Below are 17,011 nucleotides of genomic sequence, written 5' to 3' on the forward strand. Positions count from 1 at the left end.
ACCACTTCATAGAAAGGAAGTTGAAATCATTGTCCTCAAAGGTTTCCCCTTTGGAAACCTTTTAATCTGTACAGCATTTGTGTTTTCATGGGTAGTTATTTATGTTTAGTATTATAAGGACCAACTCTGCTATACTTCGGATTTCCAGGTTCCTAAAGAGAAAGATGAAATGGTAGAACAAGAGTTTAACCGGTTGCTAGAAGCTACATCTTACCTTAGTCATCAGCTAGACTTCAATGTCCTCAATAATAAGCCTGTGTCCCTTGGCCAGGCACTGGAAGTTGTTATTCAGTAAGTACTTCAATACTGCTTATTGCCTAGTGATTTCCATTTAGAGATTTGCTATTTTTGTTTTAAGTTTTCCATCAAGTCTTATTTGAGCTAATTGTTGCTTATTTTCATGTGAAATAGTTAATTCTAAAAGTAAAACCATTTAAAATAATTACATGATACGTAAGACCCTTCTAAATTCTAAAATTCACTTTTATGGCACTAAACTGTATTTAACATAACCTAGAAAATAATTTGTCCCCAGCCAACTTTCTTGTTCCAGAGTATTAGAAATATCAGTGGGCCCTGATGCTCTTAAATGTTTTTGATGGATACCGGTCTTTGCAAAGCTGTGTGACCAGAGCATACGAATTGTCTCTCTTAGGTTACAAGAAAAGCATGTTAAAGATGAGCAGATTGAACATTGGAAGAAGATAGTAAAAACTCAGGAGGAATTGAAAGAGCTTCTTAATAAGGTGAAATTCTGTTTTTGTTTTGTTTTTTTCATTGCTGAAGGTACATTAATAGGAAAGAAAAAGCCTTTTAGAAATTTTAAAAGTACCGGACTCACTGATTACTCTTAAGAAAAAATGACTAGCAAAAGGCACTGTTTTATCTGTCACTCTTCAGTGCAGCTTTACTGATAAATTGGCTGTTGTAAAGCTGACCCAGTGCCCTCTGCGGAATTCTAGGATGGGAGGGAAATCAGCTGTCCTGAGGTCAGATTTCTACTGATGACAACTGGTCAGCAGCCAAGACATATTCTTTGCCATAATTACTTCACTTGTGCCAAATAGTAGATCTGTGAGGGCTCTTTACCACTACCCTCCAGACTAGGAAGCTGTTTGTCCTCATCCTGTTAGCGCAGACATAATACCCGCTCAGGGAGAAAATGTGAAGTGGAACAGCTCCTGTGGGAGTTGTCATGCAAAACCGGGAGCATCTTGTGACTAGACTCTTGCCTCACTCTCCCTGTGCCTCATTTCTTCATCCTGTCAGGTGAAGAGGTCTCTGGCACTCCTTATTCAGGATTGTGGTGCGGATGAAGTGAGCTGAGTGGCCAGAGAATGGCCAGCTGTGGGGTTCATCTCAAGCTTGAACCATCCCCCTAGTCCTCTGTAGTACCATCAGAAACCTGACCAGACCAATCCTGGGAATGGTTCCTTCAGTCGCTTTGTGCGATAACTTGACCTTTTATATATTTTTTAAAAAAACCAAAAACAAATCATGGCCATTGGGTTCCAAAACAACAAGTTTAAGTTACATTATAGTACTTTGTTTTTCCTGGAAATTAATTTGTACATGTGTGTATATAATTTTTTTTTTAATTAATGGGACACTCCTAGTTCTGCCATGTGTTCTGGAAGACAGAAGTGGTCTCACTTATCTTATAGTGATGTGATATCTCTGTGTTGAGCCATATAGGGGTTTTTTCCTGTTCTAAAATACCATGATATAGAAGAGGCATTTAAGAATTCCAAGGACCTGTGTTGGTATCATAGCAGTTTAGGGGGAGTTGCCAAAGCACGTGATTTAGAGACAAATGACATCACTATCTGGAATGGTAAATTTTGATTTTTCCCTCTTAGATGGTAAATTTGAAAGAGAAAATTAAAGAGCTCCATCAGCAATACAAAGAAGCATCTGAAGTCAAGCCACCCAGAGATATCACTGCTGAGTTCTTAGTGAAGAGCAAACACAGGGATCTGACTGCCTTGTGCAAGGTGTGGTATACATACATCTATGCCCAGTTGGTTTTATTTGGAATCCTAAGAAATAGTGTAGATCTGAGAAACATTGGAAAAGATCCACTAGCCAATCACAGGTACCTGTAATGCGAAGAGGGTTTGGTACATAGGAGCATTGGGGACTGAATGGGTTAGTTTGGTTCGAGATCTACTTTTTCTGCAGAATTCCTACTTTATTTTCACAATCTCATCCTTTAGCTTACTTACATCTCATTTTAGCCCTTTGGTATAGTTTATCCCTGACGGTTTAGAATAATGATAATGAACATGGACTCCTGAGTCATTTGGAGTCAAATTATCTGGTTGAAATCCATAACTTAGTATCTTCTAGCCAGGAGACCTTGGGCTCCTGAATCACATAATTTGTTACATAGTATTAATACTAACTCACTTATTAGGGGATCCAAAGCACTTACTCTGTGCTAGGGATGTGGTAAATGCACAGGAAGTGGTAGTTGCTGTACCTTCCCACCTCTAATCTTAATTTCAGGCTCACATTATAATTTGTCTCCAAGAATAACGAGCCCTGACCCAGCCTTCAGCTGAGACACTCGTGGATATGACCTGGGCCATGGATGTGGTTCAGGCCTTACATTTTGTGGTATAAATAACTAGGTTGGTCTCTGACACATTTAGATCAACTGGTTCTCTTCATTCTATCAGGAATATGATGAGTTAGCCGAAACACAGGGAAAACTAGAAGAAAAACTTCAAGAATTGGAAGCCAATCCCCCAAGGTAAGAAAAAACAAACTGACGTTCAGAAGGCTAGGGTTTGCTGTTCTTTCTGTTAGATTTAGAGGGAAAATTATAAAGCACCATGGTTTTATTTGTTAAGTGAATGGATTGTAAATTGTTTAATAAATGTAAGCTATTTGTGCATGTGGACTACAGTTTGCCCTTAAACAACACAGGTTTGAACTTCTCAGGTCCACTTATACGTGGACATTTTTCGGTATATAATATTGGAAAATTTTTTTGGAGATTTACAGCAATTTGAAAAAACGTGCAGACAACTGCGTAGCCTAGAAATCTAGAAAAAGAAAAAGTTAGATATGTCATGATTGCATAAAATTTATGTATTTTCTTTTCTCTGGCTTACTTTATTATAATACATACTAGAGGCCCGTTGCACGAAATTCGTGCACGGAGAGGGGGCGTGTCCCTCAGCCCAGTCTGTACCCTTTCCAATCTGGGACCCCTCGAGGGATGTCTGACTGCCCACCGGGATCGGGCCTAAACGGGCAGTCGGAAATCCCTCTCACAATCCAGGACTGCTGGCTCCCAACTGCTCGCCTGCCTGCCTTCCTGATTGCCCCTAACTGCTTCTGCCTGCCAGCCTGATCACCCCCTAACCACTCTGCTGCCAGGCTGATTGATGCCTAACTGCTCCCCTGCCAGCCTGTTTGCCCCCAACTTCCCTCCTTTGCCGGCCTGGTCACTCCTAACTGCCCTCCCCTGCAGGGTTGATCGTCTCCAACTTCCCTCCCTTGCAGGCCTGGGTCCTTCTCAACTGCCCTCCCTTGCAGACCTGGTGCCTTCCAACTGCCCTCCCCCTGCTGGCCATCTTGTGGTGGCCATCTTGTGTCCACATGGGGGCATCCATATTGTGTGTTGGAGTGATGGTCAATCTGCATATTACTCTTTAATAGATAGGATAGAGGCCTGGTGCAGGGGTGGGGCCAGCTGGTTTGCCCTGAAGGGTGTCCCAGATCAGGATGGGGATTCCCTTGGGGTGTGGGGCAGCCTGAGCAAGGGGCCTGTGGTGGTTTGCAGGCCAGCCACGCCCCCTGATGACCCAAGAGGAGGCCCTGGTATCTGGAATTTATTTACCTTCTATAATGGAAACTTTGTAGCCTGGAGTGGAGCCAAGCCTCCTGCTTGCTCCATGGCTGGCAGCCATTTCTGTTGGGGTTAATTCACCTTCTATAATTGAAACTTTGTAGCCTTAAGCGGAGGCCTGGGCCTGGCCAGAGTGTGTGGAAAGCTTTGCTTTCTCCGTTGCTGGGGGCAACCCTGGCCTGCTCTCTCCAGCTCCTTTCTGCCACCATTTCTGTTAAGATTTGTTTGCCTTCTATAATTGAAACTTTGTAGCTTGAGTGGAGGCTTAGGCCTATCAAGGGCAGGCGGAAAGCTTGGCTTCCTCCGTTGCCTGGGAAACCTTGCTGTCTGTGGCTGTAGCCTTCTTGGTTGGGTTTATTTTCGTACTCGCCCTGATTGGCTGGTGGGCGTAGCTTAGGCGTAGCGAAGGTGTGGTCAATTTGCATATTACCCTTTTATTAGGTAGGATAACATACAAATATGTGTTAATTGATTACCTTATCAGTGAAGCTTCCTGTCAACAGTAGGCTATTGGTAGTTAAGTTTTGGGAGAATCAAAAGCTATCCCCGGATATTTGGGGGTGGGGATCGGTGCCCTTAACCCAGAGTTGTTCAATGGTCAGCTATGCTTCTCAGGTTCCTAAATCCCCTAGTCTTATGTTTTAATGTGTAAGAAAGTCCTAGATACTTAACCCTTTGCACTCGCTTGCTTTTTTCTCGATTTCTGCTACCGATGTTAACCGTGTCGAGTCACATTCGACATCCGAGTGCAAAAGGTTAAATATATTGTTTTTGAAGATAGCCTTTATAAAATCTGATATATGTATTTGATTGAAAGTGTAGTCAATGAAAATTGTCTTCCTTGAGTGGCATAGAAGGTGGTGTTGCTTCAAATTCCCATAATTCTGAGGAGTAGGAAAGTATTACACTTTATTTCCATTGGCTTTTGACAGTGAATACTTGAATGCTGATACTGTGCTCCATATTGCACCTGGCCTCCACATGCATCTATTCTATTCTGCAGTCAGGGATGCTACCCAAATTTTTACAAAGAATATGCTTTTATAATGCAACCATATAAAGAAGACTTTTTTTCTTTTTCTTTTGTTTAGGCAAATGAGGCCTAATTGTAATTTGCTTTATGTAGTGAGCTTGGCACTGCTCCAGGTACCAGGAATAAAGGGGTTAATAAGACAGCTCAGGTCCTACTTTTTGACTTAGAATTTTTTCACATAAAGCACAGTCCCAGGTTTAGATTGTCACACAGTTACTGAGATCATCCACATCCGCCTACTGAACATAAGAGTAAAGTCCTTTAATAACCTTGCACTTCTTTGTTCTCATTTTGCAGTGATGTATACCTCTCGTCAAGAGACAGACAGATACTTGATTGGCATTTTGCAAATCTTGAATTTGCTAATGCCACACCTCTTTCTACACTCTCCCTTAAACATTGGGATCAGGTAAAATTCCTTTATCATTTATTTTTTGCACATGTCTTGGAGAGGGTTCTTAAATTGTTCATTTGTTTGTGTGTTTTTATACAGCTTTATTAAGAAAGATAATTTACATACAATAAAACTCATCTATTTTTAGTGAGCAGTTTGGTTTTACCAAACTTACATAGTCAAGAATAGAACATTTTCACCATCCTCTTGCCCCTTTGCAGTTACTCCCCAGCCCTCCTGCTCCTGGCCCTATGCAACCACCTATTTGCTTTTCCTATAATTACATATAAATTGAACTATACAGTATAATATCATGCAATATATAGCCTTTTGTGTGTGACTTCTTTTACTTAGCAAAGTTTTTGTGTATATCAGTGGTTTGTTTTTATTGTTTGGTAGTATTCCATTGTATGGATAATAGAGGCTCGGTGCACAAATTTTGGGTGGTGGGGGGTCCCCTCAGCCCAGCCTGCACCCTCTGCAATCGGGACCCCTTGGGGGATGTCCAACTGCTGGTTTAGGCCTGATCCTGGGGATCTAATCCTGGTCTCACAATCCTGGACCATTGGTTCCTAACCACTCACCTGCCTGCCTTCCTGCCTGCCTGGTCACCCCTAACTGCCCCCGCTGCTGGCCAGGTCGCCCCAACTGCCCCCTTCCTGCCAGCCTGGTCACTCCTAACTGCCCCCCCCACATCAGCCTGGTCGCCCCCAACTGCACCCCCCCCTCCCCACTGTCCTAGTTGCCCCTCACTGCCCCCCTTGCCAGCCTGGTCGCCTCTTACTGCCCCCCTCCTTGCCGGCCTGGACATCCCAACTGCCCCCCCCCCCCCCCCAGCCTTGTTGCCCCTCACGGCCCCCCCGCCAGCCTGGTCGCCCTACGCAGCCTGCTTGTTCAGTTGTTTGGTCGTCCCTCACTAACCCCCCTGCAGGCCTGGTCATAGGCAGCCATCTTATGAGGGTGTGGTGGTCAATTTGCATATTACCTCTTTATTATATAGGATGTCACAGATTGTCTTTTCATTGGTACATTGATGGACATGTGGGTTGTTTCCATTTTGGCTATAAATGATTGAAGCTGGTATGAACATTCATGTGTTTCTCTTGGATTAATAGGAGTGAAATTGCTGAATCTTATGGAAAGTAAGTTTTTATAAAGCTTTATAAGAAACTTCTAAACTGTTTTCCAAATTGCATTCACACCAGCAATGTATGGAAGTTCCAGTTGCTCCATATCATCACCAACACTTGGTCCTGCCAGTTCAAAAATTTTAGCCATTCTAATGTTTCATTGTTGTTTTAATTTTTATTTCCCTGATGATTGGTGATCTGAAGCATCTTTTCATGTACTTATTGGCCATGCGTATGTCAATTCTTTTATGAAAAGTTTATTCAGATCTTTTTTTCATTTAAAAAATCTGATCGTCTTCTTGTTAAATTGTGAGAGTTCATCATGTTCTTTAAATTCTGGATACAATTTGTCAGATTTATGTCTTGCAAGTATTTTTTACTAGTCCTCAGCAGGCTTGCCTTCTTATTTTATAAATGGTATCTTTAAAAGAGCAAAAGTTTTAAATTTTATGAGTGTCCTATTTTATTAACTTTCAGGCTTTGTGTGTTTTGTAAAATCCTGAACATTTTTTGTCTAAACAAAGATCGCAAAAATTTTCTCCAGTTTTCTTCATAAAGTTTTATGTTAGGTCTATGATCTATTTTAGTTCATATTTGTGTACAGTGAGAGGTGAGGTTACAGCTCATATTTTTCCATATGGTTATCTAATTAATTATTCTAGCTCTGTCCTTTTCTTCACTTGTCTTGGCATCTTTGTTGAAATCAGTTGACCATGTGTGAGTCTGTTTGTTTATCTATCTGTCTATCCATATTCCACTTTCATACTGCCTTGATCTATATCTTGAAATCAGGTAATGTAAGTTCTGCAGCTTTGTTCTTTTTTAAAATTGTTTTTGGCTATTTTTTGGTCTGTATTTCCATAAACATTTTAGAATCAGTTTATCAATTTCTATTAAAAAATTAACTTCTGGGAGTTTGGTATTGCATTGAATTTATAGATCTAATTTAGAGTGATTATCATCTTCCTATTGACTTCTAGTCCTTGAGCATGATAAAATATTTTGTCACATTACTCTTAATATTATTATGGTGATTTACTCTTGAATTGGTGAGAAGTCACAGGGCTTCTTAGATGCTGAATGGACCAATCTCTAAATCTGAGACTTTGGCCCGACTTAAGACTGTGTAGAAGTAAATATTACACTTTTATTACATATTTTCATTATACATTTTCCTAGTAAGATTATTTTGACTTCTTAATCTTTAGATTATATCTTGGTATTCTTTAGTACTTGAATTACAGTGAGGATTGAACTTGTTAGTGGTAAAAAATCTTGCAAAATTCCCAGTTTCTTTGTGGTTTTTCATGTAAAGACTAAATTAGACCTTCCTAATAACTCATTTATCATTTGGAGTTTCAATACGTATCTATTTGTAATTGTATTAAGGTTTTAAATGTGGGTGATTTGAACTGATCCATAGAGGAGCAGATGAGTCAGTCATTTAGTATTTTTGCTCTCAACCCAGTATTTTTATGTAGTTCCTAAGAATTGTGGGATGTTTTCCCCAGGAATCTCATGAAATCAGAAATACTCACTAGCCTTCAAAAGTTTCTCTACATAGAAAAATTTTTAGTAAATTCAAAGAAATTGGATCATTTGGGTATTTCTTCCAGGCCAAATCTTGACTTCTTTACTGTATAAATCATCTTGGGCCAATCTTTACAATCCTAGATTGCCTTTATCTGACTTTAGTTTAGGAAATCTTCCTCAACTTTAAAACACGTAAGTTTAAGGAATAAAAACGGATTTTGCTCTTGGGTAAAAGAAAACGTAATTAGGATGGTGAATCTGATATCCTACCAAGTCTGTAATACATTAAAAAAACAAACAAAAAAGGTACCTAATTTTCTGAATTTACTGAATCAGCTTCCTTCCCTCTCCCACCCCCATGAATAGTCTAGACTTGATGATAAAACTTCTATCTAGCCCAGCTGTTGTGACTCAGTGTTTGAATATAGACCCATGCACCAATGGTTCGAATCCCAGTCAGGGCACGTGCCTGAATTGCGGGGTTGACCCCCAGTAGGGAGTGTGCAGGAGGCAGCCAATCAATGGTTCTCTCTCATCGACATTTCTCTCTCTCCCCCCCTCTCAAATCAATAAAAACATTTAACACACACACACCTCTATCTCGGGGAAAAGAAACTGCCCCCTTCCACTGCCCAAAGAGCCATTACGGACATTTGAGCACTTATTTCTTCTCCCTTCAGTTCTCTGCGGCAGCTGTAGTTGAATATGGAGTAATTGGGTTGTTGTTTTTTTTTAAAAAACACACAACATATTTTTATCGATTTCAGAGACGAAAGGAGAGGGAGAGAGAGAAACATCAGTGATGAGAGAGAACCATGGTTCATGGGTCAACATTCAACCATTAAGCCACACTGGCTGGGCTGGAGTGATTGTTTTTAATTTCTGCGTTATATTGACAGTTTCCACAAGTTGGTGTTTTTAGCCTTATTTTACAGAACTCAGTATAAATTGCATAAATTAGATTTTAAAAGTGTGAAAATAGGTCCTTTTCTCTCCTCTTTAGGATGATGACTTTGAGTTTACTGGCAGCCACCTGACAGTGAGGAATGGCTACTCATGTGTGCCTGTGGCGTTAGCAGAAGGCCTGGATATTAAATTGAACACAGCAGTTCGGCAGGTTCGCTACACAGCTTCAGGTATGTCGTTGCTTTGCTGGTGAGAGAGTACACGATGCTGATCTTTCGAGTTGGAACTACAGAAAAAGGACTAGGTTGTTTCCTGATACAGTGTCTTATAAACTATGTCTCCTAAGTTTTAAAATTTGCGTTTACAAAAGGATTGAGCCCATAGAGCCTTTGGAGATTCCAACCCCATCATTGTATAAACAAGAAAATTGAGGCAAGTTTTAGTTTACAAATTGTACATGAATTAGTTGATATTATAATAACAGCCAGTGAGTTTGGCTTTAATTTTGCTAAGTATATTCTTAAATTCCAGAACTTGGGCCCCTAGTCTCGAGTGGAACCCACCCTACATTTCATCTTGCAACAGGGTCTTTGGATCCATTCTGGCTTTTCCTACTCAGGTGGCCTGATGGCTCAGGCTGCTTTCTAGTTCTGGGAGCAGTCCTGCTGATAAGCTGACTCCTGATTGCCCTGATGACTGTGACTTTAGGCTCAGTGCTCATTATTGCTAGTTTGAGGTACATTTAATAAGGAGTGTCTACCCACCTTTGGAATTAATAATCTTGAACTCCTTATGGTAACTAGTCACTCCCCTCTCTGAGGGCCCTCATCACAAATGGAAATGTGGCCACTAATCTTGCCCTCCATGGCCCCTTTTCTAGAGTTTTTGAGATCACCACAAATACTTTTTTTATAACTGCTGAAACCATTTTCCATTTAAATTTTCCCTTCAGAGGCAGCTTCTAGCTGATGATGTTGAAAAGATCTACTGCTTCATTTGCACTGCAGATGAAGAATAGTGAGAATAGCTTTTCATTTTCTCTAGTTCTGTGACCACAGAAAAGGGGCATGGCCCTGGCTGGGTGGCTCAGTGGGTTGGAGCATCAAGGTTGTGGGTTCGATTCCCAGTAAGGGCACATACCTAGGTTGTGGTGGGTTTAATCCTCGGTCAGGGTGCTTATAGGATGCAACCGATCGATGTTTCTCTTCTCCTCCCTTTCCTTCTCTCCCTCCTCACTTCCTTCCTCTCTCTTTAAAACAAAAATCCTCAGGTGAGGATTTGGCATTCAATGAAGAAAAACATCAAGCTCACATGAGAATAAATAAGATGAACCTACTTTCAGTGCCTTTTCTGTGGCCAGCTTTGAGCTCATTCATGTTCTGGCAAGATAAGCATCACAGTGCATTCCCAGGAATAGCAAGCTCCACAGTTCTGAGCCGCATCCCTTGGGTCTGTACCGCAAGCTTCTGCTATCATTCTTCTCTTTGCCCCTATGCGCAAGCACCTACCCACAGTGGAGGAGTTATTGGTTCTCTTGGGACAGACATTTCACTCTGAAATTTGGTCTACATTTACTTACTTTAGTAAGTTATCAGGTCCTTTACTAGTCCAGGAGATCTCTGTATCAGGCCGGTAAGGTAGTACAGTGGTGAAGATCAAGGACTCTGAAGATCAAGGACTCTGAGTGTTAGGATTTGAATCCTAGCACTTATTACCTGTGTTATTTCACTTCTTCATCAGTTTCTTTCTATAAATAGTGGGTAGAACCGACTCCATAGACTTGTGTGAAGAATTAACTGGGATGGCATAGAGCCTGCTGTACACTCAATGTTCCATACCCTCATCAATACCATCCTCACCAGTGAAGTCTTTTCCCTCAAACCCCTATAGGATGTGAAGTGATAGCTGTGAATACCCGCTCCACCAGCCAGACCTTTATTTACAAATGTGATGCGGTTCTCTGTACCCTCCCCTTGGGTGTGTTGAAGCAGCAGCCACCAGCTGTACAGTTTGTGCCACCTCTTCCCGAGTGGAAAACATCTGCAGTTCAAAGGATGGGATTTGGCAACCTTAACAAGGTAACCTGCCCTCGACACCTCTCGTGCCCTCCACTCGGGCAGGAGAAGGGTTTGCATTTTTATACATCTTGTTGTGCTCTCAATTCTGACATAGGGTGAGTTCTGTTCATTCATTCACTTCATTGCCTAATTATGCATAAAGTATCCTTGAGAAGTAGTCTTCTGAGGTCACTTCACAAACCCAAGCCTATAAAAAGAGAGCTAAATGTCATTCTAAGTAATAAATTTGTAATAAGGATTTCTAGACGTATAGTAAGAGTATATTAGCCTGGCCGGCGTGGCTCAGTGGTTGAGCATCAACCTATGAGCCAGGAAGACACAGTTCAATTCCTGATCAGGGCACATGCTGAGGTTGCAGGCTCGATCCCCAGTGTGGGGCGTGCAGGAGGCAGCCCATTGATAATTGTCTCTCATCATTTATGTTTTTTTCTCTCTCTCCCCCTCTCGCTTCCTCTATGAAATTAGTAAAAATATTTTTAAAATTATTTTTAAAAACGATTAGAAGAAATTTAAATAATGTCTGAAGAAAAAGTACTTTCTTTTGAGGCATAGCTGTGCTTAAAGCCATATTCTCGGAGCCCTGTTGCCCGCTCACGTGCTTCTTCTTTGGGATAGGTGGTGTTGTGTTTTGACCGGGTGTTCTGGGATCCAAGTGTCAATTTGTTCGGGCATGTCGGCAGTACGACTGCCAGCAGGGGTGAGCTCTTCCTCTTCTGGAACCTCTATAAAGGTAACTGCTTTCTAGTTTTGATATTTCTCATGTCCTTAAAGTAATACAGAATTAGGAATATTCTGTTTTTTCTCAAGTGTGTGTGTGTGTGTATGTATATATGTCTTGATTTTTCATTAACTCTATAAGCAATTCCTGAAATCCCTTATAGATGCTGGGGATATGGAAATAAACAAAAACAAAAACAAAAAAACCCTGCCTTTAAGGAGCCCACAACTAACTTGTGGGAGATAGAATGAGGAGGTAGGCAGTCTCAGAACAGGGCGGTAAAAAGATGGCAGGGTGAAAGCCCAGAGCACTGCAAAAAAAAAAAAAAAGCAGAAAAGGAAGGATCTGCCCTGCCAGCAGGGGTGAGCCCAGGGAGGCTTCCTGGAAGGGGAAATTTGTGTTCCTCATTCTCACACTTTTATGTCTGACTTACCCCTGAATCTTTAATCACTTCCCTTATACATTTATGAAACTCCGGTTGTACTTTCTTCTGTACATATTTAGACTGCTCCTATTCCTATACAGAGCTCTAAAAAGAAAGTATATCTAGACTCTACCTCATTCCAGGAAAAGAATGTGGGACATGTACTGTGCAGCAGTATCAGTAGGCATGGCCTTGACAGTGTAGATACATCAGTTAACAGCTTGACTCCCACCCCAGTTCTTTCCGTCGCTCCTCACTGCCTGCTTCTGAAACATCCTCTCGTGGCCGGGGCCACGAATCCAGGAGGCACTTTTCCCTGAGCACAGTGCTTTCTGACAACAGCCGAGTGCTCTTTCCCTTCCCCCACCCAGTCTATCAAGTCCTGTCAGTGCTTGCTTCACCATCTCTCTCAGACCTACTTGCTCCTCTTCTTTCCGACTGCCCACCCCCCAGTCCAAGCCACTCTCTTCTCTTACCTTTTCCTCGTCTAGAACTTCTTTAAAGGTAAATGCTTTCTAGTTTTGCCAGCAGCCACTAACTGCTATCCCTGCTTCTATCTTTTGAGGGCTTTCTGTTATCTTGGCCATTACTAAGAAGGCCCACATAACCCAGCCCTTCTCTCCTTCAGCTTCCTCATTGTTCATTCCTCCAGCCCATCCTCACCCCTCCCCACTCTCTGGGCTCCAGGCACCCTTGCTGCTCTCCTGGAATCCTGGATTGCACCATGCTGTGTTCCTACTTCAGGGCCTTTGCCCTGAAATACTGCTCCTGGGGTGCTTTTATTTTTCTTCTTCTCTTCCTTCCCAGCACGGCTTACTCTACCCAGCCTTCAGGTCTTCACCTAAATGTCACTGTTTCAAAGAGGACTTACAAGATACACATACCTCCACTGCTTCAAATCTAAATTCTCGGTATTGTTTTCTCTGTATCCTGTGTTTTTCTTCAATATCTTCTATCACATTCATAATTATATATCTGTGATATTTGTCTGTGGAGTAGTCATTTATTGTTTTTATATCCCCAGCATCTACTACTGTGTTTATCCCTTAAGTCTCTGCATATTCACCAAATGGATGAGTAAAGGTGGAGCTGTCTCCAGTGGGCAGGGCTAAGAATTCTTGGTCTCACCATAGGGATACTTGTTTTCTTTGTTAACAAGGTCTGAAATGCTATCTGAACTTCCACATTCTGCAGTTATAAACAGTGAAGTACATGAGTCACCGCTGTAGTTTGCCAGCTCTTCTGGGGGTAGATTTCAAGTTACCTTTTCAGAAACAACTTGTCTCCAGCTGAGTGGTGCATGTCTGTTGGTTGTCAGATTTCAGAGCACCAAGAATAACGGGCCCATTAAGGAGGTTCCTGAGAAAAGTCTGTAGGAAAACCCTGGAATTGTCCTTTCTGTTTCCCTAGCTCCAATACTATTGGCACTAGTCGCAGGAGAAGCTGCTGGCATCATGGAAAACATAAGTGATGATGTGATTGTAGGCCGATGCCTGGCCATTCTCAAAGGGATTTTTGGTAGCAGTGCAGTGCCCCAGGTAAGTGAGTGGGGACAAGTGGGACCTGGGATTTGGACAAAAGACACGTTTGACATATTCTCTTAAGTTGCAGCACAGGTACTTGGGCAGGAGTTTCAGCCAGAATTGAGAAGTGTGTATGGATTTACATGAATGCTAATGTTAAGTGTGGGATTCAGAGTTATTTGCTGCATTTGTCCGCTTGTCTGTCGTCTTGGCTTTTGGAATCTTACTACCACCACACCCCACCTTTCAAAGTGGCCAAACTCCCCCAGGGAAGTCTTAAGAGAATCTTTTGGTACTTTTTTCTATTCTTCAGGCCTATTGAAACACTTATAGACCCTTTTGATTCCTTTGAAAGGACATATATTAATACTTTGTGTGAATTTGTAAGAGAGAATTTAATTTAGAACAAGTCCTTGGTAGGTCTCTGGATTCACAGACAAGAGTGCAACGTGGAGGCTTCCTTGCAGTCTGAAGGCATTCTGTTATATATTTTAAAGCATCAGCATTCACCACTTGGCTCTCATGTCTGTTTCCTCTTCAGCTCTCAGAACTTGTATCTCCACTCACAATTTTTCCACCTTTCAGATATATTACTGGTTTGTCCTTGGTGTCCAGTAGTAACTTGTGCCCATGGTATTTTCTTTAGCCCAAGGAAACGGTGGTGTCTCGCTGGCGTGCTGATCCCTGGGCCCGGGGCTCCTATTCCTATGTGGCTGCAGGGTCATCTGGGAATGACTATGATTTAATGGCTCAGCCAATCACTCCTGGCCCCTCGATTCCAGGTGCCCCACAGGTGAGAAACTAACTGTATGTGGGCTTATTTGGGAAGAGGCCAGTATCCCAGGTTCTTAGGGTGAAAATGCCAGATTGTTAACAGATTTATTCACTCGGTCTTGGACCCTTTCAAATAACCCAGAGCAGAAGGGAAGAGCAGTATCTTTTGTGTCAGATTTCTCACATTTTGGCTTTGTTAAATCTAAACCGCCTGTATTCAGATTTTTGTCCCTATAAAACAAAATAGATGTTTTTAATTGCACCCCATTTTGTAATGGTTCTTAGGATTGTTGCAGGCTCCCAATCACTTAGGGATCTCCCGGGGATGCCCCTGAGAAATAATTTTGGGCCCTTACCTAGATGATGCCTGACCCTGCTCCAGAGTAGTAAGTGTTCTCAGGACCCTGCGCTAAGGAAGACCTGCTCTGAGCTGAGTGAGAACAAATGCTGTGCTCTGTGGTTCAGGGCAGTCACCCCCACCTCCAGTAGGTCCTGCATGAGGCAAAGTCAGCTTATAACTGGGTATCCCGGAGTTAAACTGGAATGTAAGAACAGGTGCAATAAGTGTCACTCTGGAACTGAGACTGGGCCGAGTTTTGTTGTCCCCTCCTAGTCCTGTCAGCTCCAAGAAAACGCCTGCTCCTAAGGGAGACCCTTTTTGGTAGAATGATGGGCTACTGATTTGGGGGTGGGTGAGTTCAGCTTCAAAGGCCAACAGAAATTTGGAAGTTTTAACAGTAACAAAGGTATATTTGCAACGTGCTGATTTCCTCTTAACTTTTTTCCTGAAATAGCCAATTCCACGACTCTTCTTTGCTGGAGAACACACAATCCGTAACTACCCAGCCACCGTCCATGGTGCTCTGCTGAGTGGCCTCCGAGAAGCAGGAAGGATTGCAGACCAATTCTTGGGAGCCATGTACACCCTACCTCGCCAGGCCACACCAGGTGTCCCTGCACAGCAGTCCCCAAGCATTTGAAACAAATGTATCCTAAGGGAAGAGGCCAACGTGTGTGTCTTCTGCTGTGTAAGCAAAGTTCTTCTAGCAATAGTAGATTCCTGAGAAACCTGCCCTGGCTTTTGGGCTTCCGGTCAGTTGCCGAAGTTCAGGATGGTCAGGTGGCCAAGGAGGTTGTTTCCTTTGAGTGACTTAGAGCCAGGGATGAAGGCACTTGTCCATTTATAGTGGAAGTGTGTTCTTCAAGACTGAGGCGAGCAAGTGCTATGAGAGAACACCTTAAGTCTCTTGGTGTGTGGTAGTTTTTTTTTATATTTTGAGAATAAAACTTCATATAAAATTAGTCCTATCTATTTTATTTGTTTTCCCTTAGGGTTAGAGCCGTATACAAGACAGGAGTGTTACTCTATTGGAGATGTTCATTTTATCTGTGTTTACATAAAGGGGATGCTTATTTATGTAAAGGAGAAAAATGATTTGGTCAGAATATAGGGTTAAGGGGCTCCTGTAGAATAACGGGCTTCCTGGTCTGTGAGGCTAGATTTCCCCACTGGAGTTGGAGGGTGACCCTGTGCCAAATGCATGAGCGTATGGAGATTGGGAAACTGAATTCTCAAGATAAAGCACAAGACAACACCAAGTTTGGGTAGTCCTCCACAGACTATCCTGGCTTTATTCTCCAGATTCCCTCCATGGGTATGTGCTCACTGTACTTCTAGCCAAGGTACTGGTATAAAGTTTTGGCAAGTTCTACATAAGGAGCAGTTCAAGGTTTTGGGTAACTTCGCTGGTGTATTTATTTCCTGTTGCTGCTTTAACAAATTACCAACAAGCTCTGAGGGAAGATTCCATTTGCTTGCCTTTCTCAGCTTCTAGGGGCTGTCTGTATCCTTGGCTTATGGCCCCTTCCTCCACCTTAACAGCACAGCAATCTCTGCTTCTTTAGATCCCCCTCCATCTCACTCTCAGGATCCTTGTGATTTACTTGATGGACCACCCAGATCATCTCCCCCATTTCAAATTCTTTAATCACATCTGCAAAGTCCCTTTTGCCATGTAAGGTAAAGACTTGTAGGAACAGAATGCCTGCCTATTGCTTACCCAAGGGCTCTTAGCAGACTAAATGTGTGTGTATAATCTGCTTCTAGAAATTGGATTTAACTTGCATTAGTGAATTCTTCCCTAAATGAGGTTTTATTCTTAGTAAGATTTAAAGGACATTACATTGGTGGTCTGACTGGAGGGCTTTTTCCCTAGTTTTAGAATGAGTGACAATAATTAGGAAATTTTGCACACCAGGATCAGGGCAAGTGGTGTAACTGATGTAAAGGTGAGAAGAGCTTACAATGGAAAGTATGACAATTTTGGAGCTCAGCCCTGCCATTAATATTGTTACCTTGGGGCAGGGCGGGGGATGGTTAAGGTGTTTGAACCAGTGTTAGGTGCTTTTGAGTTTGTTTTTTAAATAGATGGCATAGGCAGCTTGAGAAAAGATTGTTTTGTGTGTGACAAGCCTAAAAATAAAATGTAGCAATAAAATAGATGCTGTATGATTCTAATACCAATTCAGTTTTGGCTTCTAGATATGTTCTTTACTAAGCCTCAGCTATGTTTCCAGTCCTTACAGCACCAGTAATTGGCTGAGAATTTTAAATACATACAGTGAAATATACTAGCTGC

General features: G+C 42.1%; 2 protein-coding genes across 6 annotated transcripts in view; one reads left to right on the plus strand and one right to left on the minus strand.

Annotated features, from left to right (window-relative positions):
* The window catches only part of KDM1A (lysine demethylase 1A), a 74,036-nt gene extending 57,140 nt beyond the window's left edge, over positions 1 to 16,896 (plus strand). For 3 of the 4 annotated variants that reach the window (XM_054720926.1, XM_054720923.1, XM_054720924.1), the window contains 11 exons: positions 149 to 291; positions 656 to 746; positions 1,860 to 1,994; positions 2,682 to 2,755; positions 5,190 to 5,301; positions 8,953 to 9,085; positions 10,746 to 10,933; positions 11,549 to 11,663; positions 13,486 to 13,613; positions 14,245 to 14,391; positions 15,167 to 16,896. In XM_054720926.1, coding sequence (XP_054576901.1) covers positions 149 to 291; positions 656 to 746; positions 1,860 to 1,994; positions 2,682 to 2,755; positions 5,190 to 5,301; positions 8,953 to 9,085; positions 10,746 to 10,933; positions 11,549 to 11,663; positions 13,486 to 13,613; positions 14,245 to 14,391; positions 15,167 to 15,352 — 1,452 coding nt within the window. In that variant the 3' untranslated portion in view covers positions 15,353 to 16,896. The remainder of the gene's footprint in view (positions 1 to 148; positions 292 to 655; positions 747 to 1,859; positions 1,995 to 2,681; positions 2,756 to 5,189; positions 5,302 to 8,952; positions 9,086 to 10,745; positions 10,934 to 11,548; positions 11,664 to 13,485; positions 13,614 to 14,244; positions 14,392 to 15,166) is intronic. The other variant, XM_054720925.1, reaches the window with a different exon arrangement.
* The window catches only part of LUZP1 (leucine zipper protein 1), a 124,806-nt gene that overhangs the window by 40,057 nt on the left and 67,738 nt on the right, over positions 1 to 17,011 (minus strand). The gene's annotated exons all lie outside the window — the stretch shown is intronic.

The sequence above is a fragment of the Eptesicus fuscus genome, chromosome 9 (genome assembly GCF_027574615.1).
Source record: "Eptesicus fuscus isolate TK198812 chromosome 9, DD_ASM_mEF_20220401, whole genome shotgun sequence".
NCBI classification, from domain to species: Eukaryota; Metazoa; Chordata; class Mammalia; order Chiroptera; family Vespertilionidae; genus Eptesicus; species Eptesicus fuscus.